The 25,709-nt window shown below is 33.5% G+C and overlaps 1 protein-coding gene across 1 annotated transcript in view; it reads left to right on the top strand.

The window, feature by feature from the left end:
* The first annotated feature begins 1,919 nt into the window (after positions 1 to 1,919).
* Positions 1,920 to 25,709, top strand: part of LOC126843213 (uncharacterized) — a 32,942-nt gene continuing 9,152 nt past the window's right edge. The window contains exons 1-5 of the mRNA XM_050580589.1: positions 1,920 to 1,988; positions 2,678 to 2,867; positions 3,290 to 3,463; positions 3,548 to 3,706; positions 3,776 to 3,843. Of these exons, the coding sequence (XP_050436546.1) occupies positions 1,920 to 1,988; positions 2,678 to 2,867; positions 3,290 to 3,463; positions 3,548 to 3,706; positions 3,776 to 3,843 (660 nt within the window). The remainder of the gene's footprint in view (positions 1,989 to 2,677; positions 2,868 to 3,289; positions 3,464 to 3,547; positions 3,707 to 3,775; positions 3,844 to 25,709) is intronic.

Consider the following 25,709-nt stretch of genomic DNA (forward strand, 5'->3'; position numbering starts at 1 on the left):
GTATAAACCTTATGTTTTTTTATCATTTTTTTATAATTTTGTTTAAAAGCAAGGAATAATAAATAAAATACAAACTATTTTTACTGGATGACAGTATAAGAGTAATGTAATGTAACCTATACATAGAACATAATTATTTAAACAATAACTATCTGTTTGTATACTGATTGGACTTTCAATCGATTAAACTACAATTAACTTTAGTAAAATGTAAACAAACTAAAATGGGTATGTCGCGTACATTTGTGTACAATTATTGTGGTTGGCAGTTGGCGCGACGCTTTTATTTCAATTTCACATTACATTAAATTTTAATTTGATTTCTTCGCATTGTCCAGTCAAACGTTACCTGATGCCCAAAAAATAAAACGAATGAAAAAAATCCAATTAAAAAGAATTATTCCGACCGTGTTAGAGTACGGAATTTATTTTTGGAAATTTGGCCACCAAAGTGATTACTGCTTACTTAATAATTATTGTTCATTGGGTATTTTTTTTTAAATTTGTTGTGTTCTATAAAAACTATAGATAAATATGTACATTTTCTTTGTGTAGCTATTCTATCTTATATACAAAAAAGATACAGTTAAAATATAGTAGAGTTTACAAGTTATACCCTACAATTGTAATTGAATCACGTATAACGTTAATACAATGTATTATGTATGTATCTAAAACCTATAATTGCTTGTTTGTAATACAATTGCGCGGATCGTATTCACAGCAAGAACGCTAGTAAAAAAAAAACTATTCAGTATTCTTGGCTTTGAATAATTTCACGCTCTGTACGGTTATATGTACATAATGCGGTTAGTTCTCATTAATAATAGTATATAGTATTTTTCGCCAATGGATAAAACAACTGTTTGACGTCCACACGAGAGACAACCGACAACGATAGTTGTTCCGACAGAATAAAGCTCTCTGGTGGTTTTTTTAAAAAAAGCTCACGTGCCCAATGTAATTACCAAATAGATTTTCCATTTACATCCCTTATACATACCATAGGTACAATATGTCAGCCGGAATAGGATGTTGTACATGAATTATTCATCGCAATAAAAAAACAATATTTGCCCACAACTACGTTAAGGCCAGTGGGGTTGGCTTCGGTCCAATCAAAATAACCCGAGGTTTTCTCCGGATCTGGGTTTACATAATATGTTAGCATTGAAAAAGTCTACAGGTCAACACACAACACATCAGTTCAAATCTCATACATATCCCATTTAAACGCTAGTAAGCCTATACGTGCATTGTTTATTTTTTATTCATCTCATAAATAAACTGTAGCTCGACGACCCTCCGCGTTTTTTTATTTATTGTAGACTTTCGTTAAACACGACTAAAGTATTCTAAAATGTTATATGTATTTATTTTTTTTTAAATACCATTAGTTTACACTAACAAATCAAATATACACCAAAGACTAGGGTGGCTAGTAACAAAAAATTATAATATTTTTTAACAGAAAAATATTATGTTTTTAAGGCGTTTTTCTCGATTTTGACGGGAAATCGACGATTGCCGATGACCTTTTGACAATACACAGGTGTACAGTTTCTTGTGTTATTCAGACCGACCACATGAAGAAATCGGTCTAGTTGCGATAAAAGTTATCGTCGGATAAAAATACACCACTGTCAATTGCGCGTCGAAGCTAAAATGTATTTGTAAAAATAGTAATAATAATAATAATAATATACAACTGTCGTCATAGAGACATGGCCCCGAGACAAGGAAAGTAGGATACGAACAAGTGGAGCGCGTTTTCAATAATGTTTGAATTGTCGCGGTGGAAATTCCGTTCCGGGAATAACGATGTAAGAACGTGTGTCACTTGAACGTGCATTCGAAAAGGTACATATTTCTCTCCCCCCCCCCATTTTTTTTTTGCTTTTTTCTAGACTCAGGCCAAAATGCAAGACGACCGTAAAATATCGCTAAAAGCCGACGAAATCGAAGCGTTTGACGAGGTATTTATTTATGTTGTTGTTTTTTTTCCTACTAAAATTTGCTTTATTATATTTTTATCCCGATGGGTTTTCGGCCCAAGTCATTAATTGTCTGTGGCTTTTGTGTCGGAAAAAAAACGGATTTATCGGCTTCTCCCGTTGTTTGGATGTATTATAAAATCCCAGTTCCTTGCGACAGCTATTGCCATATCCTAATACGGGTTGCTTGTATTTTTAACCCTTGGAGAGGATATGGCTGCATTCAATATTACTCGGCGGCGGCTTTCAAGTGGAGAAGATCGACGTAGATAATTTAAATTAACATTTTCAAAACTCAATCATGAGTGACGCCGGATGCATAAAAAAAAAAGCTGAAAACAAAAAATTAGTACATACAATAACTGACTTTTAAGTAAAAAAATATGTAGTACTTACATACCCAAACTAATAAACAATTCATGCTTTTTTTTTTGTTCAAATAATTCAATATTATAAATTCAATAAGCATATTTTAAATTAAATTACACTGTACCATTATGACGAGGCACGAAATGGGGTTTTAATAGGCCCAACTCGGTAGACTGTCGATGGTTAGCATGTGTTTTAATTAAATGTTACATGTTTTAATGGAAACAAAATATTAGTCACTGAAAGGTTCGGTTAAGTTAGGGAAAAATTAATGTATAATTTCTAATCTGTGATATTGGCTTCTGATTCAATAGGCGGACGACGTTTATGAAACGGCTTCGAAGCACCACCAAACTCAACAGTTGCGGGTGTGGGAGGGTCAAAATATTTACAGAGACCCAAAAAATTCGAAATATTACGAGTTGGAAAAACGCGAAGTCATCACAACCGTCAACAACTTCATGACTAAACTTTACATTGAGAGTCAGCGTTTGAAAAGCAATGGTTGGTTTAGTTAAACAATTTCCTTCTAAAATCAATACTGTTTTAAAAAAATAAAACCTTTAAAATATTTCTAATATTACATTTCTGAATAAAATTAGATTTTTTTTTTTTAGGAAACATTTACCTATAACTTGTGTTATAATATAAAAAAACTATAGACTTGGTATTTCGGGTTGAAACTAAATTTTCAAATTTAATTTCTAATTTTTTATATTTTTAATCCGTTTCCTTCATAAGTGCCCTAGAATAATAATTGGTGTTGAAATTCGTGACAAAACTTTTACAGTGCGATTAAAATTAACTTAAATTATTTTGTTTTATTCCTCGATTTTATCATTTTTTTCTAAACACTATAGAAAAACCGTTTTTTTTTTTTTAATTTCCAAATCATAACTATTGTGAGTTGTTGTTGTTGCGCATAGAAAACCTACCGCAAGATCAGCGGGACGACGTGGAAGATCGGTTGATGGACCAAATCGAAATCGGACAGGACTTGCTGACAAGGCTGAGAAATTTGCTCACCATGGAAAAGACCGACGCCGTCATGGATCACTCGTTGAACAGGACTAGATTTTTCAAAATGGACGATTACAACAGTAACACTATTTACTGGACACGGTCGTTTTAGAGGACGTTTGGTTTAATACACGTGTATATGTGTGTGTATTTTATTTTTCAAGGAGCACAAGAAGCGGAAAAGGAAACTAATCGGCAGATAGCGATGGCCGAGAAAAGGGAAAAGGTGAAATGGCTGGGCGACATCATTGAGTCCATGACGGCGAGGTACAACGCCGTGGTGGACGTTATTAACGCTCCCGGTGATTACAAGTTCTTGGACGGTAATGGCTATTAGTGTGTAAATAGTTGCCCGCGTATACCGTTGCCTTATTGCGTCTATTTACTTTTAGAGTTTAAAATTAACACGACGCCGATGGAATTGAAGAAAAACGTCCCGAGAAAGAAGAGAGACGCCAAGGTAAGAGAGACAGGGACGAATAAACCGATGGCGGTCTTTATAGGTCTAATTGAATTTACTGACATCCCTTTACCGGTAACAGAACGGTTGCGATTCCAAAAAAAAAAACCCTCGTCGCCGCCAGGGTCGTTGAGTTGTTAACTTTCCCAAAACCAAACCCAAACTATATATTGTGCCTTGATTAGAGACGTCTCTGGTCTCCACTGACAGCTGTAGATAATAAACAAGATTGCTAACTAGTAATTAGTGATAACCGGTGAAACTGAATCTCGTCGTCTTAGACGTGGGCATGAAATATAATATATGTATGTGTATTTGAAGTATAATAAAAAATCCGAAATTCCGGCTTTGAATTATTATCCGCATACTCAGAATTATACATACTCAGAATCCAGTGTTCGATCTCAACATTGTTACAAAGAAAAATGTATATATAAGATTAGAGCCAAGATTATCTCCTGAGATATTTATCCTAAGACTATCAAGATAATAATATTTCATCCGATCCATAAAAGCTTCAACACATTCATATGAACAAAGATATTTACACCATGTCAGTTAGAGATAATTTGTCTTTTTGTAATTTTTCGAAAATGACCTTTAGAGTTTTTTTTCCGCATAAGGCTCTGTACTTGTTTTTTTTTTTACAGAACACTACAAACTTTTTTAATTTTTGTGGTTTCAGTTTACTGAAAACATACACGTTTATAATATTGTCCAAGTCGATTTTGTCAAAAATGTACAATAGCCCAATGTCCAAGGTATACGTCGCCGCCGTTTTTATCCTATTGTCAAATCAAACACCCCCCCCCCACCCGGCACACCATGGTTAAGTTAAATTGGTAAGTGAGAAAAAATGTAATTTTAGCACGTCTAAAGTAACATTAGCCAAACACAATACGAATAAGAATAAAATATGCAAAACTGTTGGGACTGCGAACGATTACTTTATACCACTCCTCCGTCGTATTGGAAAACACATTTTTTCGACTGGCTGAGCTATGCTGGCATTGCACTATGATTGCTGTGGTCTGCAAACCGTAACAAACGTCGTTACGGGATCACATGTAAGGAGAAACCATTTCGGTGTTAAAACTTTCCGATGGATCTCTTCGACCGCTTGGAAACCGGCGAGGCTTAATGTCTTAGAAATTTGGGGCGTAGGTAACCCAGAGTCGCGTGTGTGTGTGTGTACACTCTTAATGTCCAGTGTTAAAACCGCGCCTTACCTTTTTAATGGTTAGACGGCTATTAAGAGCGAGACTCTCGCTTCGGTAGTTTACCGCATTACACCACGGTCGACGGCGAAAAATCACAAGCCCAACATCCGGCCACTACAGACTATAGTGGTAATTATAGAAAAAGAGTTTTGAAAATCGCTTGGTCGTAGGCTCTCGTTTTGGAATACAAGCGATAAAATCAAATTCGACACGAACCATTATTCAGTGGATCACTTCCGATCACGATTTATGATCCCCGAAGTTAAGTTTGTAATTTGTATAGGCTTAACTTGGGGGGGGGGGTGACTTTATCACAAGCGGTTGGGCAACCGTATTATCTTAAATCGTGCTTTCGACTTGATATTCGTCCGGCCAATAATATTATATATGCATAAAACCCGTTACTATATTCAAGACAAAATCGCTAGTTCCTATCCGTAGTATTTTGTACCATTTGGTATTAATATTAATGAATCCGTTCACGTTATAAATAACAACTGCTAAGCAAACGATTCGGAAATACTCGATGACTAAAGTATTTCTTTTTTTTTTTAGTGACTCTAGCTTTTGCCATTTCAACATTTTCCCATATACTATACTCGGAGAAACCTGACAATCTGTTCTCTCCTTCCGTCAATCTCAGAAACGAAATGCTCACACAACGAGTCTATATATTATATACTATATGTATATTATTATCGGTCTATCGTCCCGGAGTACGTGTCCTAAACCTCGTTCTTGACGTGGAAACTTCCTAATGGTCCGAAAAGGATAATAAAGGTTAAACCATAATATATTATTATATATAAATTTCGTAACGTATCCAAAATCGTAGATTATAATAATAGACATATATGTTGTTACTGTTGAAGAAGTCGTGCTGCGTAAGATAGTATCCGAGTTAACAAGTATGCCTGTAAACTATTACTCGTTCAAAACGATATTGGTTGATAGACTTGATACACTATATTATTATATTATAAGCAGAGAACTAGAGTCAAGATAGATATATCCTCGAGTATACTTGTCAATATTATCAACGAAAAACGATTCGTTTTCCGAATTGGACACTTTATTCTATTCAATTAAATTCATTTTAATTAGCACACCGCTGGTTATTACCTAAAAGTCATATGAATGCAATAATTTCACTAAACAACAAGCTCCGGTTAACTTGTATATTTTTATATTTTAAAATCAATTTAACATTTAACACTATTCGTTATGCACCTGTGCTAATCATAAACACTGAAAAAATCATCTGAAAAATTAATAAACGACCGAATAACATCAAATCTTACACTACCGAATACTTTCGTCATAATGCTATACAACAGAAAAATACTTACTACACTCTCATGCAATCTCTTATCTATCATTTCGCTTATAATATAAGATTCATAATCAATTTTATAGTAACTGCTTATATTCTTTAATATCTTCAGTCGATCTTCATTGTATTTTGAGGAGACGCGGTCGGGGGAAGGTACTTGGTCCAGTTCAAATCCGTATTCCCGTGAACAAATATCTTCCATATATACGAATAGCAGTTCTTTATTTCCCACGTTTGCTTGCACATCGGTGAATGAACTTGCTGGCTTATCAATCAGCGTCGTAAGACATGTCAATCTTGAATCGTCTTTTAATTTAAATAACTCAATAATTAATTTAACATATTTATCTATCAACTTTTTTGAATCGCTTATCTGCTCGTTGCCAATTTGAGGCAAATACATATTAATAACCGTTATGTATTTCCAATAGCAGTTCAACATTATAAATGTTATTAAATTTGTGAACAACTTTTGTGCACTTGACACGTTTGCGATAACATCCATAGCCGAATCAAATCGTGCACTCTTTAATTGAAGTCTTGTTATTCGAGTTTGCATTTCTTCCCTTCCGTTCATCTCTGCGAATTCGCTAATCAAAAGCAACACTAAATGTGTTTCTTTCCAAATAACACCCAACTTCAGGTAATCAATAGAAAAATAATGCTCATAGTTATTGTTTTTAATTTTCAAAAGAGAGTCGATTTGGTTGTAAATTTTTTCAAGGGATTCTCCCACGCTTTTAATGTCGTTCAACATCGAATTAGGATTTGTTTGCTTCGAACGGTTGTAATACCGGTTTAGCGTACTGCAGTTTTGCCTTGTATGCATTATTGAAAGTCGTTGATAATAATTTTTGTAATAGTCTAAGATCTGTACCCGCTCGCCCCAAATTTTTTCAACGTCAATCGATTTGAAGTATGTCACAAACATATAAACGAGCCATATCGGACCCATAGCGTTTAACATACCGAAATGGTACAAAACGCTCAACGTTTCCATGCATTTTTCTTTCATAAAAATCATTTGGCGTTGATTATTTTTTATTAGCTGAACAAACTCTTCCTTACCATTTTTCGTATAATGGCCCCCTAGAAAATCCATAATATTAAACATATTGAACGTGTAACAACACAACAGTTGATTGTATAGTTTTTGTATCGCGTCTTTTGCTCTTTCCGGGTATGCAGTGGCTTCCTCTTTTGATAATTTTGGTTTTTCAACGACATCGTATCCTGTATCGATTTCTATCAACTTCTTATAATGATCAAATGAAATAACATTTGCAAACTTTTGACCATCACACGCAGACTTGAACCATACATTTTGTAACATAAGTGTTGCAATCGTCAAGACCAGCCATGCTCGTCGGGAAAACATGCCTTTAAGCGTTATAGTATATTAACGTTCGAGCTGAACACGACGATTGTGTTTGTCTAAACTAAGATATAATGCATTGTTTAATACATTTTTTTTTTTTTGTAGAGAATATAATATTTGGTGTTACGTGTTGTTTTTCAGTTGGTTTAGTTCAGGTTTATACAAAATTGTTGTAAGCGATAAAAAAAAATATGTGTTTAGAGCATACACTGTTAGCATAAATGTAATACGTTTATCAATTGTATAATGATAATTTGAATTTTTAACATTTGATCGATGCGGAGCTTAGAAGATATTGTTTTTTTATGTTTCTTCTTCTTTATCTTCGCCTTACACTCTCAACTACACAAGGTCGGCCACCTTAATCCTACACCTGCATAGAGGCCGGGTTTCCCATCTACACATCACCATAGTGTCTTAATCTATACCGTCCACCTACATCATCATCTAAGCAAACGATTCGGAAATACTCGATGACTAAAGTATTTCTTTTTTTTTTTTTAGTGACTCTAGCTTTTGCCATTTCGACATTTTCCCATATACTATACTCGGAGAAACCTGACAATCTGTTCTCTCCTTCCGTCAATCTTAGAAACGAAATGCTCACACAACAAGTCTATATATTATATTCTATATGTATACTATTATCGGTCTATCGTCCCGGAGTACGTGTCCTAAACCTCGTTCTTGACGTGGAAACTTCCTAATGGTCCGAAAAGGATAATAAAGGTTAAACCATAATATATTATTATATATAAATTTCGTAACGTATCCAAAATCGTAGATTATAATAATAGACATATATGTTGTTACTGTTGAAGAAGTCGTGCTGCGTAAGATAGTATCCGAGTTAACAAGTATGCCTGTAAACTATTACTCGTTCAAAACGATATTGGTTGATAGACTTGATACACTATATTATTATATTATAAGCAGAGAACTAGAGTCAAGATAGATATATCCTCGAGTATACTTGTCAATATTATCAACGAAAAACGATTCGTTTTCCGAATTGGACACTTTATTCTATTCAATTAAATTCATTTTAATTAGCACACCGCTGGTTATTACCTAAAAGTCATATGAATGCAATAATTTCACTAAACAACAAGCTCCGGTTAACTTGTATATTTTTATATTTTAAAATCAATTTAACATTTAACACTATTCGTTATGCACCTGTGCTAATCATAAACACTGAAAAAATCATCTGAAAAATTAATAAACGACCGAATAACATCAAATCTTACACTACCGAATACTTTCGTCATAATGCTATACAACAGAAAAATACTTACTACACTCTCATGCAATCTCTTATCTATCATTTCGCTTATAATATAAGATTCATAATCAATTTTATAGTAACTGCTTATATTCTTTAATATCTTCAGTCGATCTTCATTGTATTTTGAGGAGACGCGGTCGGGGGAAGGTACTTGGTCCAGTTCAAATCCGTATTCCCGTGAACAAATATCTTCCATATATACGAATAGCAGTTCTTTATTTCCCACGTTTGCTTGCACATCGGTGAATGAACTTGCTGGCTTATCAATCAGCGTCGTAAGACATGTCAATCTTGAATCGTCTTTTAATTTAAATAACTCAATAATTAATTTAACATATTTATCTATCAACTTTTTTGAATCGCTTATCTGCTCGTTGCCAATTTGAGGCAAATACATATTAATAACCGTTATGTATTTCCAATAGCAGTTCAACATTATAAATGTTATTAAATTTGTGAACAACTTTTGTGCACTTGACACGTTTGCGATAACATCCATAGCCGAATCAAATCGTGCACTCTTTAATTGAAGTCTTGTTATTCGAGTTTGCATTTCTTCCCTTCCGTTCATCTCTGCGAATTCGCTAATCAAAAGCAACACTAAATGTGTTTCTTTCCAAATAACACCCAACTTCAGGTAATCAATAGAAAAATAATGCTCATAGTTATTGTTTTTAATTTTCAAAAGAGAGTCGATTTGGTTGTAAATTTTTTCAAGGGATTCTCCCACGCTTTTAATGTCGTTCAACATCGAATTAGGATTTGTTTGCTTCGAACGGTTGTAATACCGGTTTAGCGTACTGCAGTTTTGCCTTGTATGCATTATTGAAAGTCGTTGATAATAATTTTTGTAATAGTCTAAGATCTGTACCCGCTCGCCCCAAATTTTTTCAACGTCAATCGATTTGAAGTATGTCACAAACATATAAACGAGCCATATCGGACCCATAGCGTTTAACATACCGAAATGGTACAAAACGCTCAACGTTTCCATGCATTTTTCTTTCATAAAAATCATTTGGCGTTGATTATTTTTTATTAGCTGAACAAACTCTTCCTTACCATTTTTCGTATAATGGCCCCCTAGAAAATCCATAATATTAAACATATTGAACGTGTAACAACACAACAGTTGATTGTATAGTTTTTGTATCGCGTCTTTTGCTCTTTCCGGGTATGCAGTGGCTTCCTCTTTTGATAATTTTGGTTTTTCAACGACATCGTATCCTGTATCGATTTCTATCAACTTCTTATAATGATCAAATGAAATAACATTTGCAAACTTTTGACCATCACACGCAGACTTGAACCATACATTTTGTAACATAAGTGTTGCAATCGTCAAGACCAGCCATGCTCGTCGGGAAAACATGCCTTTAAGCGTTATAGTATATTAACGTTCGAGCTGAACACGACGATTGTGTTTGTCTAAACTAAGATATAATGCATTGTTTAATACATTTTTTTTTTTTTGTAGAGAATATAATATTTGGTGTTACGTGTTGTTTTTCAGTTGGTTTAGTTCAGGTTTATACAAAATTGTTGTAAGCGATAAAAAAAAATATGTGTTTAGAGCATACACTGTTAGCATAAATGTAATACGTTTATCAATTGTATAATGATAATTTGAATTTTTAACATTTGATCGATGCGGAGCTTAGAAGATATTGTTTTTTTATGTTTCTTCTTCTTTATCTTCGCCTTACACTCTCAACTACACAAGGTCGGCCACCTTAATCCTACACCTGCATAGAGGCCGGGTTTCCCATCTACACATCACCATAGTGTCTTAATCTATACCGTCCACCTACATCATCATCTAAGCAAACGATTCGGAAATACTCGATGACTAAAGTATTTCTTTTTTTTTTTTTAGTGACTCTAGCTTTTGCCATTTCGACATTTTCCCATATACTATACTCGGAGAAACCTGACAATCTGTTCTCTCCTTCCGTCAATCTTAGAAACGAAATGCTCACACAACAAGTCTATATATTATATTCTATATGTATACTATTATCGGTCTATCGTCCCGGAGTACGTGTCCTAAACCTCGTTCTTGACGTGGAAACTTCCTAATGGTCCGAAAAGGATAATAAAGGTTAAACCATAATATATTATTATATATAAATTTCGTAACGTATCCAAAATCGTAGATTATAATAATAGACATATATGTTGTTACTGTTGAAGAAGTCGTGCTGCGTAAGATAGTATCCGAGTTAACAAGTATGCCTGTAAACTATTACTCGTTCAAAACGATATTGGTTGATAGACTTGATACACTATATTATTATATTATAAGCAGAGAACTAGAGTCAAGATAGATATATCCTCGAGTATACTTGTCAATATTATCAACGAAAAACGATTCGTTTTCCGAATTGGACACTTTATTCTATTCAATTAAATTCATTTTAATTAGCACACCGCTGGTTATTACCTAAAAGTCATATGAATGCAATAATTTCACTAAACAACAAGCTCCGGTTAACTTGTATATTTTTATATTTTAAAATCAATTTAACATTTAACACTATTCGTTATGCACCTGTGCTAATCATAAACACTGAAAAAATCATCTGAAAAATTAATAAACGACCGAATAACATCAAATCTTACACTACCGAATACTTTCGTCATAATGCTATACAACAGAAAAATACTTACTACACTCTCATGCAATCTCTTATCTATCATTTCGCTTATAATATAAGATTCATAATCAATTTTATAGTAACTGCTTATATTCTTTAATATCTTCAGTCGATCTTCATTGTATTTTGAGGAGACGCGGTCGGGGGAAGGTACTTGGTCCAGTTCAAATCCGTATTCCCGTGAACAAATATCTTCCATATATACGAATAGCAGTTCTTTATTTCCCACGTTTGCTTGCACATCGGTGAATGAACTTGCTGGCTTATCAATCAGCGTCGTAAGACATGTCAATCTTGAATCGTCTTTTAATTTAAATAACTCAATAATTAATTTAACATATTTATCTATCAACTTTTTTGAATCGCTTATCTGCTCGTTGCCAATTTGAGGCAAATACATATTAATAACCGTTATGTATTTCCAATAGCAGTTCAACATTATAAATGTTATTAAATTTGTGAACAACTTTTGTGCACTTGACACGTTTGCGATAACATCCATAGCCGAATCAAATCGTGCACTCTTTAATTGAAGTCTTGTTATTCGAGTTTGCATTTCTTCCCTTCCGTTCATCTCTGCGAATTCGCTAATCAAAAGCAACACTAAATGTGTTTCTTTCCAAATAACACCCAACTTCAGGTAATCAATAGAAAAATAATGCTCATAGTTATTGTTTTTAATTTTCAAAAGAGAGTCGATTTGGTTGTAAATTTTTTCAAGGGATTCTCCCACGCTTTTAATGTCGTTCAACATCGAATTAGGATTTGTTTGCTTCGAACGGTTGTAATACCGGTTTAGCGTACTGCAGTTTTGCCTTGTATGCATTATTGAAAGTCGTTGATAATAATTTTTGTAATAGTCTAAGATCTGTACCCGCTCGCCCCAAATTTTTTCAACGTCAATCGATTTGAAGTATGTCACAAACATATAAACGAGCCATATCGGACCCATAGCGTTTAACATACCGAAATGGTACAAAACGCTCAACGTTTCCATGCATTTTTCTTTCATAAAAATCATTTGGCGTTGATTATTTTTTATTAGCTGAACAAACTCTTCCTTACCATTTTTCGTATAATGGCCCCCTAGAAAATCCATAATATTAAACATATTGAACGTGTAACAACACAACAGTTGATTGTATAGTTTTTGTATCGCGTCTTTTGCTCTTTCCGGGTATGCAGTGGCTTCCTCTTTTGATAATTTTGGTTTTTCAACGACATCGTATCCTGTATCGATTTCTATCAACTTCTTATAATGATCAAATGAAATAACATTTGCAAACTTTTGACCATCACACGCAGACTTGAACCATACATTTTGTAACATAAGTGTTGCAATCGTCAAGACCAGCCATGCTCGTCGGGAAAACATGCCTTTAAGCGTTATAGTATATTAACGTTCGAGCTGAACACGACGATTGTGTTTGTCTAAACTAAGATATAATGCATTGTTTAATACATTTTTTTTTTTTTGTAGAGAATATAATATTTGGTGTTACGTGTTGTTTTTCAGTTGGTTTAGTTCAGGTTTATACAAAATTGTTGTAAGCGATAAAAAAAAATATGTGTTTAGAGCATACACTGTTAGCATAAATGTAATACGTTTATCAATTGTATAATGATAATTTGAATTTTTAACATTTGATCGATGCGGAGCTTAGAAGATATTGTTTTTTTATGTTTCTTCTTCTTTATCTTCGCCTTACACTCTCAACTACACAAGGTCGGCCACCTTAATCCTACACCTGCATAGAGGCCGGGTTTCCCATCTACACATCACCATAGTGTCTTAATCTATACCGTCCACCTACATCATCATCTAAGCAAACGATTCGGAAATACTCGATGACTAAAGTATTTCTTTTTTTTTTTTAGTGACTCTAGCTTTTGCCATTTCGACATTTTCCCATATACTATACTCGGAGAAACCTGACAATCTGTTCTCTCCTTCCGTCAATCTTAGAAACGAAATGCTCACACAACAAGTCTATATATTATATTCTATATGTATACTATTATCGGTCTATCGTCCCGGAGTACGTGTCCTAAACCTCGTTCTTGACGTGGAAACTTCCTAATGGTCCGAAAAGGATAATAAAGGTTAAACCATAATATATTATTATATATAAATTTCGTAACGTATCCAAAATCGTAGATTATAATAATAGACATATATGTTGTTACTGTTGAAGAAGTCGTGCTGCGTAAGATAGTATCCGAGTTAACAAGTATGCCTGTAAACTATTACTCGTTCAAAACGATATTGGTTGATAGACTTGATACACTATATTATTATATTATAAGCAGAGAACTAGAGTCAAGATAGATATATCCTCGAGTATACTTGTCAATATTATCAACGAAAAACGATTCGTTTTCCGAATTGGACACTTTATTCTATTCAATTAAATTCATTTTAATTAGCACACCGCTGGTTATTACCTAAAAGTCATATGAATGCAATAATTTCACTAAACAACAAGCTCCGGTTAACTTGTATATTTTTATATTTTAAAATCAATTTAACATTTAACACTATTCGTTATGCACCTGTGCTAATCATAAACACTGAAAAAATCATCTGAAAAATTAATAAACGACCGAATAACATCAAATCTTACACTACCGAATACTTTCGTCATAATGCTATACAACAGAAAAATACTTACTACACTCTCATGCAATCTCTTATCTATCATTTCGCTTATAATATAAGATTCATAATCAATTTTATAGTAACTGCTTATATTCTTTAATATCTTCAGTCGATCTTCATTGTATTTTGAGGAGACGCGGTCGGGGGAAGGTACTTGGTCCAGTTCAAATCCGTATTCCCGTGAACAAATATCTTCCATATATACGAATAGCAGTTCTTTATTTCCCACGTTTGCTTGCACATCGGTGAATGAACTTGCTGGCTTATCAATCAGCGTCGTAAGACATGTCAATCTTGAATCGTCTTTTAATTTAAATAACTCAATAATTAATTTAACATATTTATCTATCAACTTTTTTGAATCGCTTATCTGCTCGTTGCCAATTTGAGGCAAATACATATTAATAACCGTTATGTATTTCCAATAGCAGTTCAACATTATAAATGTTATTAAATTTGTGAACAACTTTTGTGCACTTGACACGTTTGCGATAACATCCATAGCCGAATCAAATCGTGCACTCTTTAATTGAAGTCTTGTTATTCGAGTTTGCATTTCTTCCCTTCCGTTCATCTCTGCGAATTCGCTAATCAAAAGCAACACTAAATGTGTTTCTTTCCAAATAACACCCAACTTCAGGTAATCAATAGAAAAATAATGCTCATAGTTATTGTTTTTAATTTTCAAAAGAGAGTCGATTTGGTTGTAAATTTTTTCAAGGGATTCTCCCACGCTTTTAATGTCGTTCAACATCGAATTAGGATTTGTTTGCTTCGAACGGTTGTAATACCGGTTTAGCGTACTGCAGTTTTGCCTTGTATGCATTATTGAAAGTCGTTGATAATAATTTTTGTAATAGTCTAAGATCTGTACCCGCTCGCCCCAAATTTTTTCAACGTCAATCGATTTGAAGTATGTCACAAACATATAAACGAGCCATATCGGACCCATAGCGTTTAACATACCGAAATGGTACAAAACGCTCAACGTTTCCATGCATTTTTCTTTCATAAAAATCATTTGGCGTTGATTATTTTTTATTAGCTGAACAAACTCTTCCTTACCATTTTTCGTATAATGGCCCCCTAGAAAATCCATAATATTAAACATATTGAACGTGTAACAACACAACAGTTGATTGTATAGTTTTTGTATCGCGTCTTTTGCTCTTTCCGGGTATGCAGTGGCTTCCTCTTTTGATAATTTTGGTTTTTCAACGACATCGTATCCTGTATCGATTTCTATCAACTTCTTATAATGATCAAATGAAATAACATTTGCAAACTTTTGACCATCACACGCAGACTTGAACCATACATTTTGTAACATAAGTGTTGCAATCGTCAAGACCAGCCATGCTCGTCGGGAAAACATGCCTTTAAGCGTTATAGTATATTAACGTTCGAGCTGAACACGACGATTGTGTTTGTCTAAACTAAGATATAATGCATTGTTTAATACATTTTTTTTTTTTTGTAGAGAATATAATATTTGGTGTTACGTGTTGTTTTTCAGTTGGTTTAGTTCAGGTTTATACAAAATTGTTGTAAGCGATAAAAAAAAATATGTGTTTAGAGCATACACTGTTAGCATAAATGTAATACGTTTATCAATTGTATAATGATAATTTGAATTTTTAACATTTGATCGATGCGGAGCTTAGAAGATATTGTTTTTTTATGTTTCTTCTTCTTTATCTTCGCCTTACACTCTCAACTACACAAGGTCGGCCACCTTAATCCTACACCTGCATAGAGGCCGGGTTTCCCATCTACACATCACCATAGTGTCTTAATCTATACCGTCCACCTACATCATCATCTAAGCAAACGATTCGGAAATACTCGATGACTAAAGTATTTCTTTTTTTTTTTTTAGTGACTCTAGCTTTTGCCATTTCGACATTTTCCCATATACTATACTCGGAGAAACCTGACAATCTGTTCTCTCCTTCCGTCAATCTTAGAAACGAAATGCTCACACAACAAGTCTATATATTATATTCTATATGTATACTATTATCGGTCTATCGTCCCGGAGTACGTGTCCTAAACCTCGTTCTTGACGTGGAAACTTCCTAATGGTCCGAAAAGGATAATAAAGGTTAAACCATAATATATTATTATATATAAATTTCGTAACGTATCCAAAATCGTAGATTATAATAATAGACATATATGTTGTTACTGTTGAAGAAGTCGTGCTGCGTAAGATAGTATCCGAGTTAACAAGTATGCCTGTAAACTATTACTCGTTCAAAACGATATTGGTTGATAGACTTGATACACTATATTATTATATTATAAGCAGAGAACTAGAGTCAAGATAGATATATCCTCGAGTATACTTGTCAATATTATCAACGAAAAACGATTCGTTTTCCGAATTGGACACTTTATTCTATTCAATTAAATTCATTTTAATTAGCACACCGCTGGTTATTACCTAAAAGTCATATGAATGCAATAATTTCACTAAACAACAAGCTCCGGTTAACTTGTATATTTTTATATTTTAAAATCAATTTAACATTTAACACTATTCGTTATGCACCTGTGCTAATCATAAACACTGAAAAAATCATCTGAAAAATTAATAAACGACCGAATAACATCAAATCTTACACTACCGAATACTTTCGTCATAATGCTATACAACAGAAAAATACTTACTACACTCTCATGCAATCTCTTATCTATCATTTCGCTTATAATATAAGATTCATAATCAATTTTATAGTAACTGCTTATATTCTTTAATATCTTCAGTCGATCTTCATTGTATTTTGAGGAGACGCGGTCGGGGGAAGGTACTTGGTCCAGTTCAAATCCGTATTCCCGTGAACAAATATCTTCCATATATACGAATAGCAGTTCTTTATTTCCCACGTTTGCTTGCACATCGGTGAATGAACTTGCTGGCTTATCAATCAGCGTCGTAAGACATGTCAATCTTGAATCGTCTTTTAATTTAAATAACTCAATAATTAATTTAACATATTTATCTATCAACTTTTTTGAATCGCTTATCTGCTCGTTGCCAATTTGAGGCAAATACATATTAATAACCGTTATGTATTTCCAATAGCAGTTCAACATTATAAATGTTATTAAATTTGTGAACAACTTTTGTGCACTTGACACGTTTGCGATAACATCCATAGCCGAATCAAATCGTGCACTCTTTAATTGAAGTCTTGTTATTCGAGTTTGCATTTCTTCCCTTCCGTTCATCTCTGCGAATTCGCTAATCAAAAGCAACACTAAATGTGTTTCTTTCCAAATAACACCCAACTTCAGGTAATCAATAGAAAAATAATGCTCATAGTTATTGTTTTTAATTTTCAAAAGAGAGTCGATTTGGTTGTAAATTTTTTCAAGGGATTCTCCCACGCTTTTAATGTCGTTCAACATCGAATTAGGATTTGTTTGCTTCGAACGGTTGTAATACCGGTTTAGCGTACTGCAGTTTTGCCTTGTATGCATTATTGAAAGTCGTTGATAATAATTTTTGTAATAGTCTAAGATCTGTACCCGCTCGCCCCAAATTTTTTCAACGTCAATCGATTTGAAGTATGTCACAAACATATAAACGAGCCATATCGGACCCATAGCGTTTAACATACCGAAATGGTACAAAACGCTCAACGTTTCCATGCATTTTTCTTTCATAAAAATCATTTGGCGTTGATTATTTTTTATTAGCTGAACAAACTCTTCCTTACCATTTTTCGTATAATGGCCCCCTAGAAAATCCATAATATTAAACATATTGAACGTGTAACAACACAACAGTTGATTGTATAGTTTTTGTATCGCGTCTTTTGCTCTTTCCGGGTATGCAGTGGCTTCCTCTTTTGATAATTTTGGTTTTTCAACGACATCGTATCCTGTATCGATTTCTATCAACTTCTTATAATGATCAAATGAAATAACATTTGCAAACTTTTGACCATCACACGCAGACTTGAACCATACATTTTGTAACATAAGTGTTGCAATCGTCAAGACCAGCCATGCTCGTCGGGAAAACATGCCTTTAAGCGTTATAGTATATTAACGTTCGAGCTGAACACGACGATTGTGTTTGTCTAAACTAAGATATAATGCATTGTTTAATACATTTTTTTTTTTTTGTAGAGAATATAATATTTGGTGTTACGTGTTGTTTTTCAGTTGGTTTAGTTCAGGTTTATACAAAATTGTTGTAAGCGATAAAAAAAAATATGTGTTTAGAGCATACACTGTTAGCATAAATGTAATACGTTTATCAATTGTATAATGATAATTTGAATTTTTAACATTTGATCGATGCGGAGCTTAGAAGATATTGTTTTTTTATGTTTCTTCTTCTTTATCTTCGCCTTACACTCTCAACTACACAAGGTCGGCCACCTTAATCCTACACCTGCATAGAGGCCGGGTTTCCCATCTACACATCACCATAGTGTCTTAATCTATACCGTCCACCTACATCATCATCTAAGCAAACGATTCGGAAATACTCGATGACTAAAGTATTTCTTTTTTTTTTTTTAGTGACTCTAGCTTTTGCCATTTCGACATTTTCCCATATACTATACTCGGAGAAACCTGACAATCTGTTCTCTCCTTCCGTCAATCTTAGAAACGAAATGCTCACACAACAAGTCTATATATTATATTCTATATGTATACTATTATCGGTCTATCGTCCCGGAGTACGTGTCCTAAACCTCGTTCTTGACGTGGAAACTTCCTAATGGTCCGAAAAGGATAATAAAGGTTAAACCATAATATATTATTATATATAAATTTCGTAACGTATCCAAAATCGTAGATTATAATAATAGACATATATGTTGTTACTGTTGAAGAAGTCGTGCTGCGTAAGATAGTATCCGAGTTAACAAGTATGCCTGTAAACTATTACTCGTTCAAAACGATATTGGTTGATAGACTTGATACACTATATTATTATATTATAAGCAGAGAACTAGAGTCAAGATAGATATATCCTCGAGTATACTTGTCAATATTATCAACGAAAAACGATTCGTTTTCCGAATTGGACACTTTATTCTATTCAATTAAATTCATTTTAATTAGCACACCGCTGGTTATTACCTAAAAGTCATATGAATGCAATAATTTCACTAAACAACAAGCTCCGGTTAACTTGTATATTTTTATATTTTAAAATCAATTTAACATTTAACACTATTCGTTATGCACCTGTGCTAATCATAAACACTGAAAAAATCATCTGAAAAATTAATAAACGACCGAATAACATCAAATCTTACACTACCGAATACTTTCGTCATAATGCTATACAACAGAAAAATACTTACTACACTCTCATGCAATCTCTTATCTATCATTTCGCTTATAATATAAGATTCATAATCAATTTTATAGTAACTGCTTATATTCTTTAATATCTTCAGTCGATCTTCATTGTATTTTGAGGAGACGCGGTCGGGGGAAGGTACTTGGTCCAGTTCAAATCCGTATTCCCGTGAACAAATATCTTCCATATATACGAATAGCAGTTCTTTATTTCCCACGTTTGCTTGCACATCGGTGAATGAACTTGCTGGCTTATCAATCAGCGTCGTAAGACATGTCAATCTTGAATCGTCTTTTAATTTAAATAACTCAATAATTAATTTAACATATTTATCTATCAACTTTTTTGAATCGCTTATCTGCTCGTTGCCAATTTGAGGCAAATACATATTAATAACCGTTATGTATTTCCAATAGCAGTTCAACATTATAAATGTTATTAAATTTGTGAACAACTTTTGTGCACTTGACACGTTTGCGATAACATCCATAGCCGAATCAAATCGTGCACTCTTTAATTGAAGTCTTGTTATTCGAGTTTGCATTTCTTCCCTTCCGTTCATCTCTGCGAATTCGCTAATCAAAAGCAACACTAAATGTGTTTCTTTCCAAATAACACCCAACTTCAGGTAATCAATAGAAAAATAATGCTCATAGTTATTGTTTTTAATTTTCAAAAGAGAGTCGATTTGGTTGTAAATTTTTTCAAGGGATTCTCCCACGCTTTTAATGTCGTTCAACATCGAATTAGGATTTGTTTGCTTCGAACGGTTGTAATACCGGTTTAGCGTACTGCAGTTTTGCCTTGTATGCATTATTGAAAGTCGTTGATAATAATTTTTGTAATAGTCTAAGATCTGTACCCGCTCGCCCCAAATTTTTTCAACGTCAATCGATTTGAAGTATGTCACAAACATATAAACGAGCCATATCGGACCCATAGCGTTTAACATACCGAAATGGTACAAAACGCTCAACGTTTCCATGCATTTTTCTTTCATAAAAATCATTTGGCGTTGATTATTTTTTATTAGCTGAACAAACTCTTCCTTACCATTTTTCGTATAATGGCCCCCTAGAAAATCCATAATATTAAACATATTGAACGTGTAACAACACAACAGTTGATTGTATAGTTTTTGTATCGCGTCTTTTGCTCTTTCCGGGTATGCAGTGGCTTCCTCTTTTGATAATTTTGGTTTTTCAACGACATCGTATCCTGTATCGATTTCTATCAACTTCTTATAATGATCAAATGAAATAACATTTGCAAACTTTTGACCATCACACGCAGACTTGAACCATACATTTTGTAACATAAGTGTTGCAATCGTCAAGACCAGCCATGCTCGTCGGGAAAACATGCCTTTAAGCGTTATAGTATATTAACGTTCGAGCTGAACACGACGATTGTGTTTGTCTAAACTAAGATATAATGCATTGTTTAATACATTTTTTTTTTTTTGTAGAGAATATAATATTTGGTGTTACGTGTTGTTTTTCAGTTGGTTTAGTTCAGGTTTATACAAAATTGTTGTAAGCGATAAAAAAAAATATGTGTTTAGAGCATACACTGTTAGCATAAATGTAATACGTTTATCAATTGTATAATGATAATTTGAATTTTTAACATTTGATCGATGCGGAGCTTAGAAGATATTGTTTTTTTATGTTTCTTCTTCTTTATCTTCGCCTTACACTCTCAACTACACAAGGTCGGCCACCTTAATCCTACACCTGCATAGAGGCCGGGTTTCCCATCTACACATCACCATAGTGTCTTAATCTATACCGTCCACCTACATCATCATCTAAGCAAACGATTCGGAAATACTCGATGACTAAAGTATTTCTTTTTTTTTTTTTAGTGACTCTAGCTTTTGCCATTTCGACATTTTCCCATATACTATACTCGGAGAAACCTGACAATCTGTTCTCTCCTTCCGTCAATCTTAGAAACGAAATGCTCACACAACAAGTCTATATATTATATTCTATATGTATACTATTATCGGTCTATCGTCCCGGAGTACGTGTCCTAAACCTCGTTCTTGACGTGGAAACTTCCTAATGGTCCGAAAAGGATAATAAAGGTTAAACCATAATATATTATTATATATAAATTTCGTAACGTATCCAAAATCGTAGATTATAATAATAGACATATATGTTGTTACTGTTGAAGAAGTCGTGCTGCGTAAGATAGTATCCGAGTTAACAAGTATGCCTGTAAACTATTACTCGTTCAAAACGATATTGGTTGATAGACTTGATACACTATATTATTATATTATAAGCAGAGAACTAGAGTCAAGATAGATATATCCTCGAGTATACTTGTCAATATTATCAACGAAAAACGATTCGTTTTCCGAATTGGACACTTTATTCTATTCAATTAAATTCATTTTAATTAGCACACCGCTGGTTATTACCTAAAAGTCATATGAATGCAATAATTTCACTAAACAACAAGCTCCGGTTAACTTGTATATTTTTATATTTTAAAATCAATTTAACATTTAACACTATTCGTTATGCACCTGTGCTAATCATAAACACTGAAAAAATCATCTGAAAAATTAATAAACGACCGAATAACATCAAATCTTACACTACCGAATACTTTCGTCATAATGCTATACAACAGAAAAATACTTACTACACTCTCATGCAATCTCTTATCTATCATTTCGCTTATAATATAAGATTCATAATCAATTTTATAGTAACTGCTTATATTCTTTAATATCTTCAGTCGATCTTCATTGTATTTTGAGGAGACGCGGTCGGGGGAAGGTACTTGGTCCAGTTCAAATCCGTATTCCCGTGAACAAATATCTTCCATATATACGAATAGCAGTTCTTTATTTCCCACGTTTGCTTGCACATCGGTGAATGAACTTGCTGGCTTATCAATCAGCGTCGTAAGACATGTCAATCTTGAATCGTCTTTTAATTTAAATAACTCAATAATTAATTTAACATATTTATCTATCAACTTTTTTGAATCGCTTATCTGCTCGTTGCCAATTTGAGGCAAATACATATTAATAACCGTTATGTATTTCCAATAGCAGTTCAACATTATAAATGTTATTAAATTTGTGAACAACTTTTGTGCACTTGACACGTTTGCGATAACATCCATAGCCGAATCAAATCGTGCACTCTTTAATTGAAGTCTTGTTATTCGAGTTTGCATTTCTTCCCTTCCGTTCATCTCTGCGAATTCGCTAATCAAAAGCAACACTAAATGTGTTTCTTTCCAAATAACACCCAACTTCAGGTAATCAATAGAAAAATAATGCTCATAGTTATTGTTTTTAATTTTCAAAAGAGAGTCGATTTGGTTGTAAATTTTTTCAAGGGATTCTCCCACGCTTTTAATGTCGTTCAACATCGAATTAGGATTTGTTTGCTTCGAACGGTTGTAATACCGGTTTAGCGTACTGCAGTTTTGCCTTGTATGCATTATTGAAAGTCGTTGATAATAATTTTTGTAATAGTCTAAGATCTGTACCCGCTCGCCCCAAATTTTTTCAACGTCAATCGATTTGAAGTATGTCACAAACATATAAACGAGCCATATCGGACCCATAGCGTTTAACATACCGAAATGGTACAAAACGCTCAACGTTTCCATGCATTTTTCTTTCATAAAAATCATTTGGCGTTGATTATTTTTTATTAGCTGAACAAACTCTTCCTTACCATTTTTCGTATAATGGCCCCCTAGAAAATCCATAATATTAAACATATTGAACGTGTAACAACACAACAGTTGATTGTATAGTTTTTGTATCGCGTCTTTTGCTCTTTCCGGGTATGCAGTGGCTTCCTCTTTTGATAATTTTGGTTTTTCAACGACATCGTATCCTGTATCGATTTCTATCAACTTCTTATAATGATCAAATGAAATAACATTTGCAAACTTTTGACCATCACACGCAGACTTGAACCATACATTTTGTAACATAAGTGTTGCAATCGTCAAGACCAGCCATGCTCGTCGGGAAAACATGCCTTTAAGCGTTATAGTATATTAACGTTCGAGCTGAACACGACGATTGTGTTTGTCTAAACTAAGATATAATGCATTGTTTAATACATTTTTTTTTTTTTGTAGAGAATATAATATTTGGTGTTACGTGTTGTTTTTCAGTTGGTTTAGTTCAGGTTTATACAAAATTGTTGTAAGCGATAAAAAAAAATATGTGTTTAGAGCATACACTGTTAGCATAAATGTAATACGTTTATCAATTGTATAATGATAATTTGAATTTTTAACATTTGATCGATGCGGAGCTTAGAAGATATTGTTTTTTTATGTTTCTTCTTCTTTATCTTCGCCTTACACTCTCAACTACACAAGGTCGGCCACCTTAATCCTACACCTGCATAGAGGCCGGGTTTCCCATCTACACATCACCATAGTGTCTTAATCTATACCGTCCACCTACATCATCATCTAAGCAAACGATTCGGAAATACTCGATGACTAAAGTATTTCTTTTTTTTTTTTTAGTGACTCTAGCTTTTGCCATTTCGACATTTTCCCATATACTATACTCGGAGAAACCTGACAATCTGTTCTCTCCTTCCGTCAATCTTAGAAACGAAATGCTCACACAACAAGTCTATATATTATATTCTATATGTATACTATTATCGGTCTATCGTCCCGGAGTACGTGTCCTAAACCTCGTTCTTGACGTGGAAACTTCCTAATGGTCCGAAAAGGATAATAAAGGTTAAACCATAATATATTATTATATATAAATTTCGTAACGTATCCAAAATCGTAGATTATAATAATAGACATATATGTTGTTACTGTTGAAGAAGTCGTGCTGCGTAAGATAGTATCCGAGTTAACAAGTATGCCTGTAAACTATTACTCGTTCAAAACGATATTGGTTGATAGACTTGATACACTATATTATTATATTATAAGCAGAGAACTAGAGTCAAGATAGATATATCCTCGAGTATACTTGTCAATATTATCAACGAAAAACGATTCGTTTTCCGAATTGGACACTTTATTCTATTCAATTAAATTCATTTTAATTAGCACACCGCTGGTTATTACCTAAAAGTCATATGAATGCAATAATTTCACTAAACAACAAGCTCCGGTTAACTTGTATATTTTTATATTTTAAAATCAATTTAACATTTAACACTATTCGTTATGCACCTGTGCTAATCATAAACACTGAAAAAATCATCTGAAAAATTAATAAACGACCGAATAACATCAAATCTTACACTACCGAATACTTTCGTCATAATGCTATACAACAGAAAAATACTTACTACACTCTCATGCAATCTCTTATCTATCATTTCGCTTATAATATAAGATTCATAATCAATTTTATAGTAACTGCTTATATTCTTTAATATCTTCAGTCGATCTTCATTGTATTTTGAGGAGACGCGGTCGGGGGAAGGTACTTGGTCCAGTTCAAATCCGTATTTCCGTGAACAAATATCTTCCATATTTTTGAATAGCAGTTCTTTATTTCCCACGTTTGCTTGCACATCGATGAATGAACTTGCTGGCTTATCAATCAGCGTCGTAAGAAATGTCAATCTTGAATCGTCTTTTAATTTAAATAACTCAATAATTAATTTAACATATTTAGCTATCAACTTTTTTGAATCGCTTATCTGCTCGTTGCCAATTTGAGGCAAATACATATTAATAACCGTTATGTATTTCCAATAGCAGTTCAACATTATAAATGTTATTAAATTTGTGAACAACTTTTGTGCACTTGACACGTTTGCGATAACATCCATAGCCGAATCAAATCGTGCACTCTTTAATTGAAGTCTTGTTATTCGAGTTTGCATTTCTTCCCTTCCGTTCATCTCTGCGAATTCGCTAATCAAAAGCAACACTAAATGTGTTTCTTTCCAAATAACACCCAACTTCAGGTAATCAATAGAAAAATAATGCTCATAGTTATTGTTTTTAATTTCCAAAAG

The sequence above is a fragment of the Adelges cooleyi genome, unplaced genomic scaffold, assembly GCF_023614345.1.
Source record: "Adelges cooleyi isolate 19-005CV unplaced genomic scaffold, UGA_ACOO_1.1 ACOO_flye_CR_arks_rails_tigmint_CR_PRNA_574, whole genome shotgun sequence".
NCBI classification, from domain to species: Eukaryota; Metazoa; Arthropoda; class Insecta; order Hemiptera; family Adelgidae; genus Adelges; species Adelges cooleyi.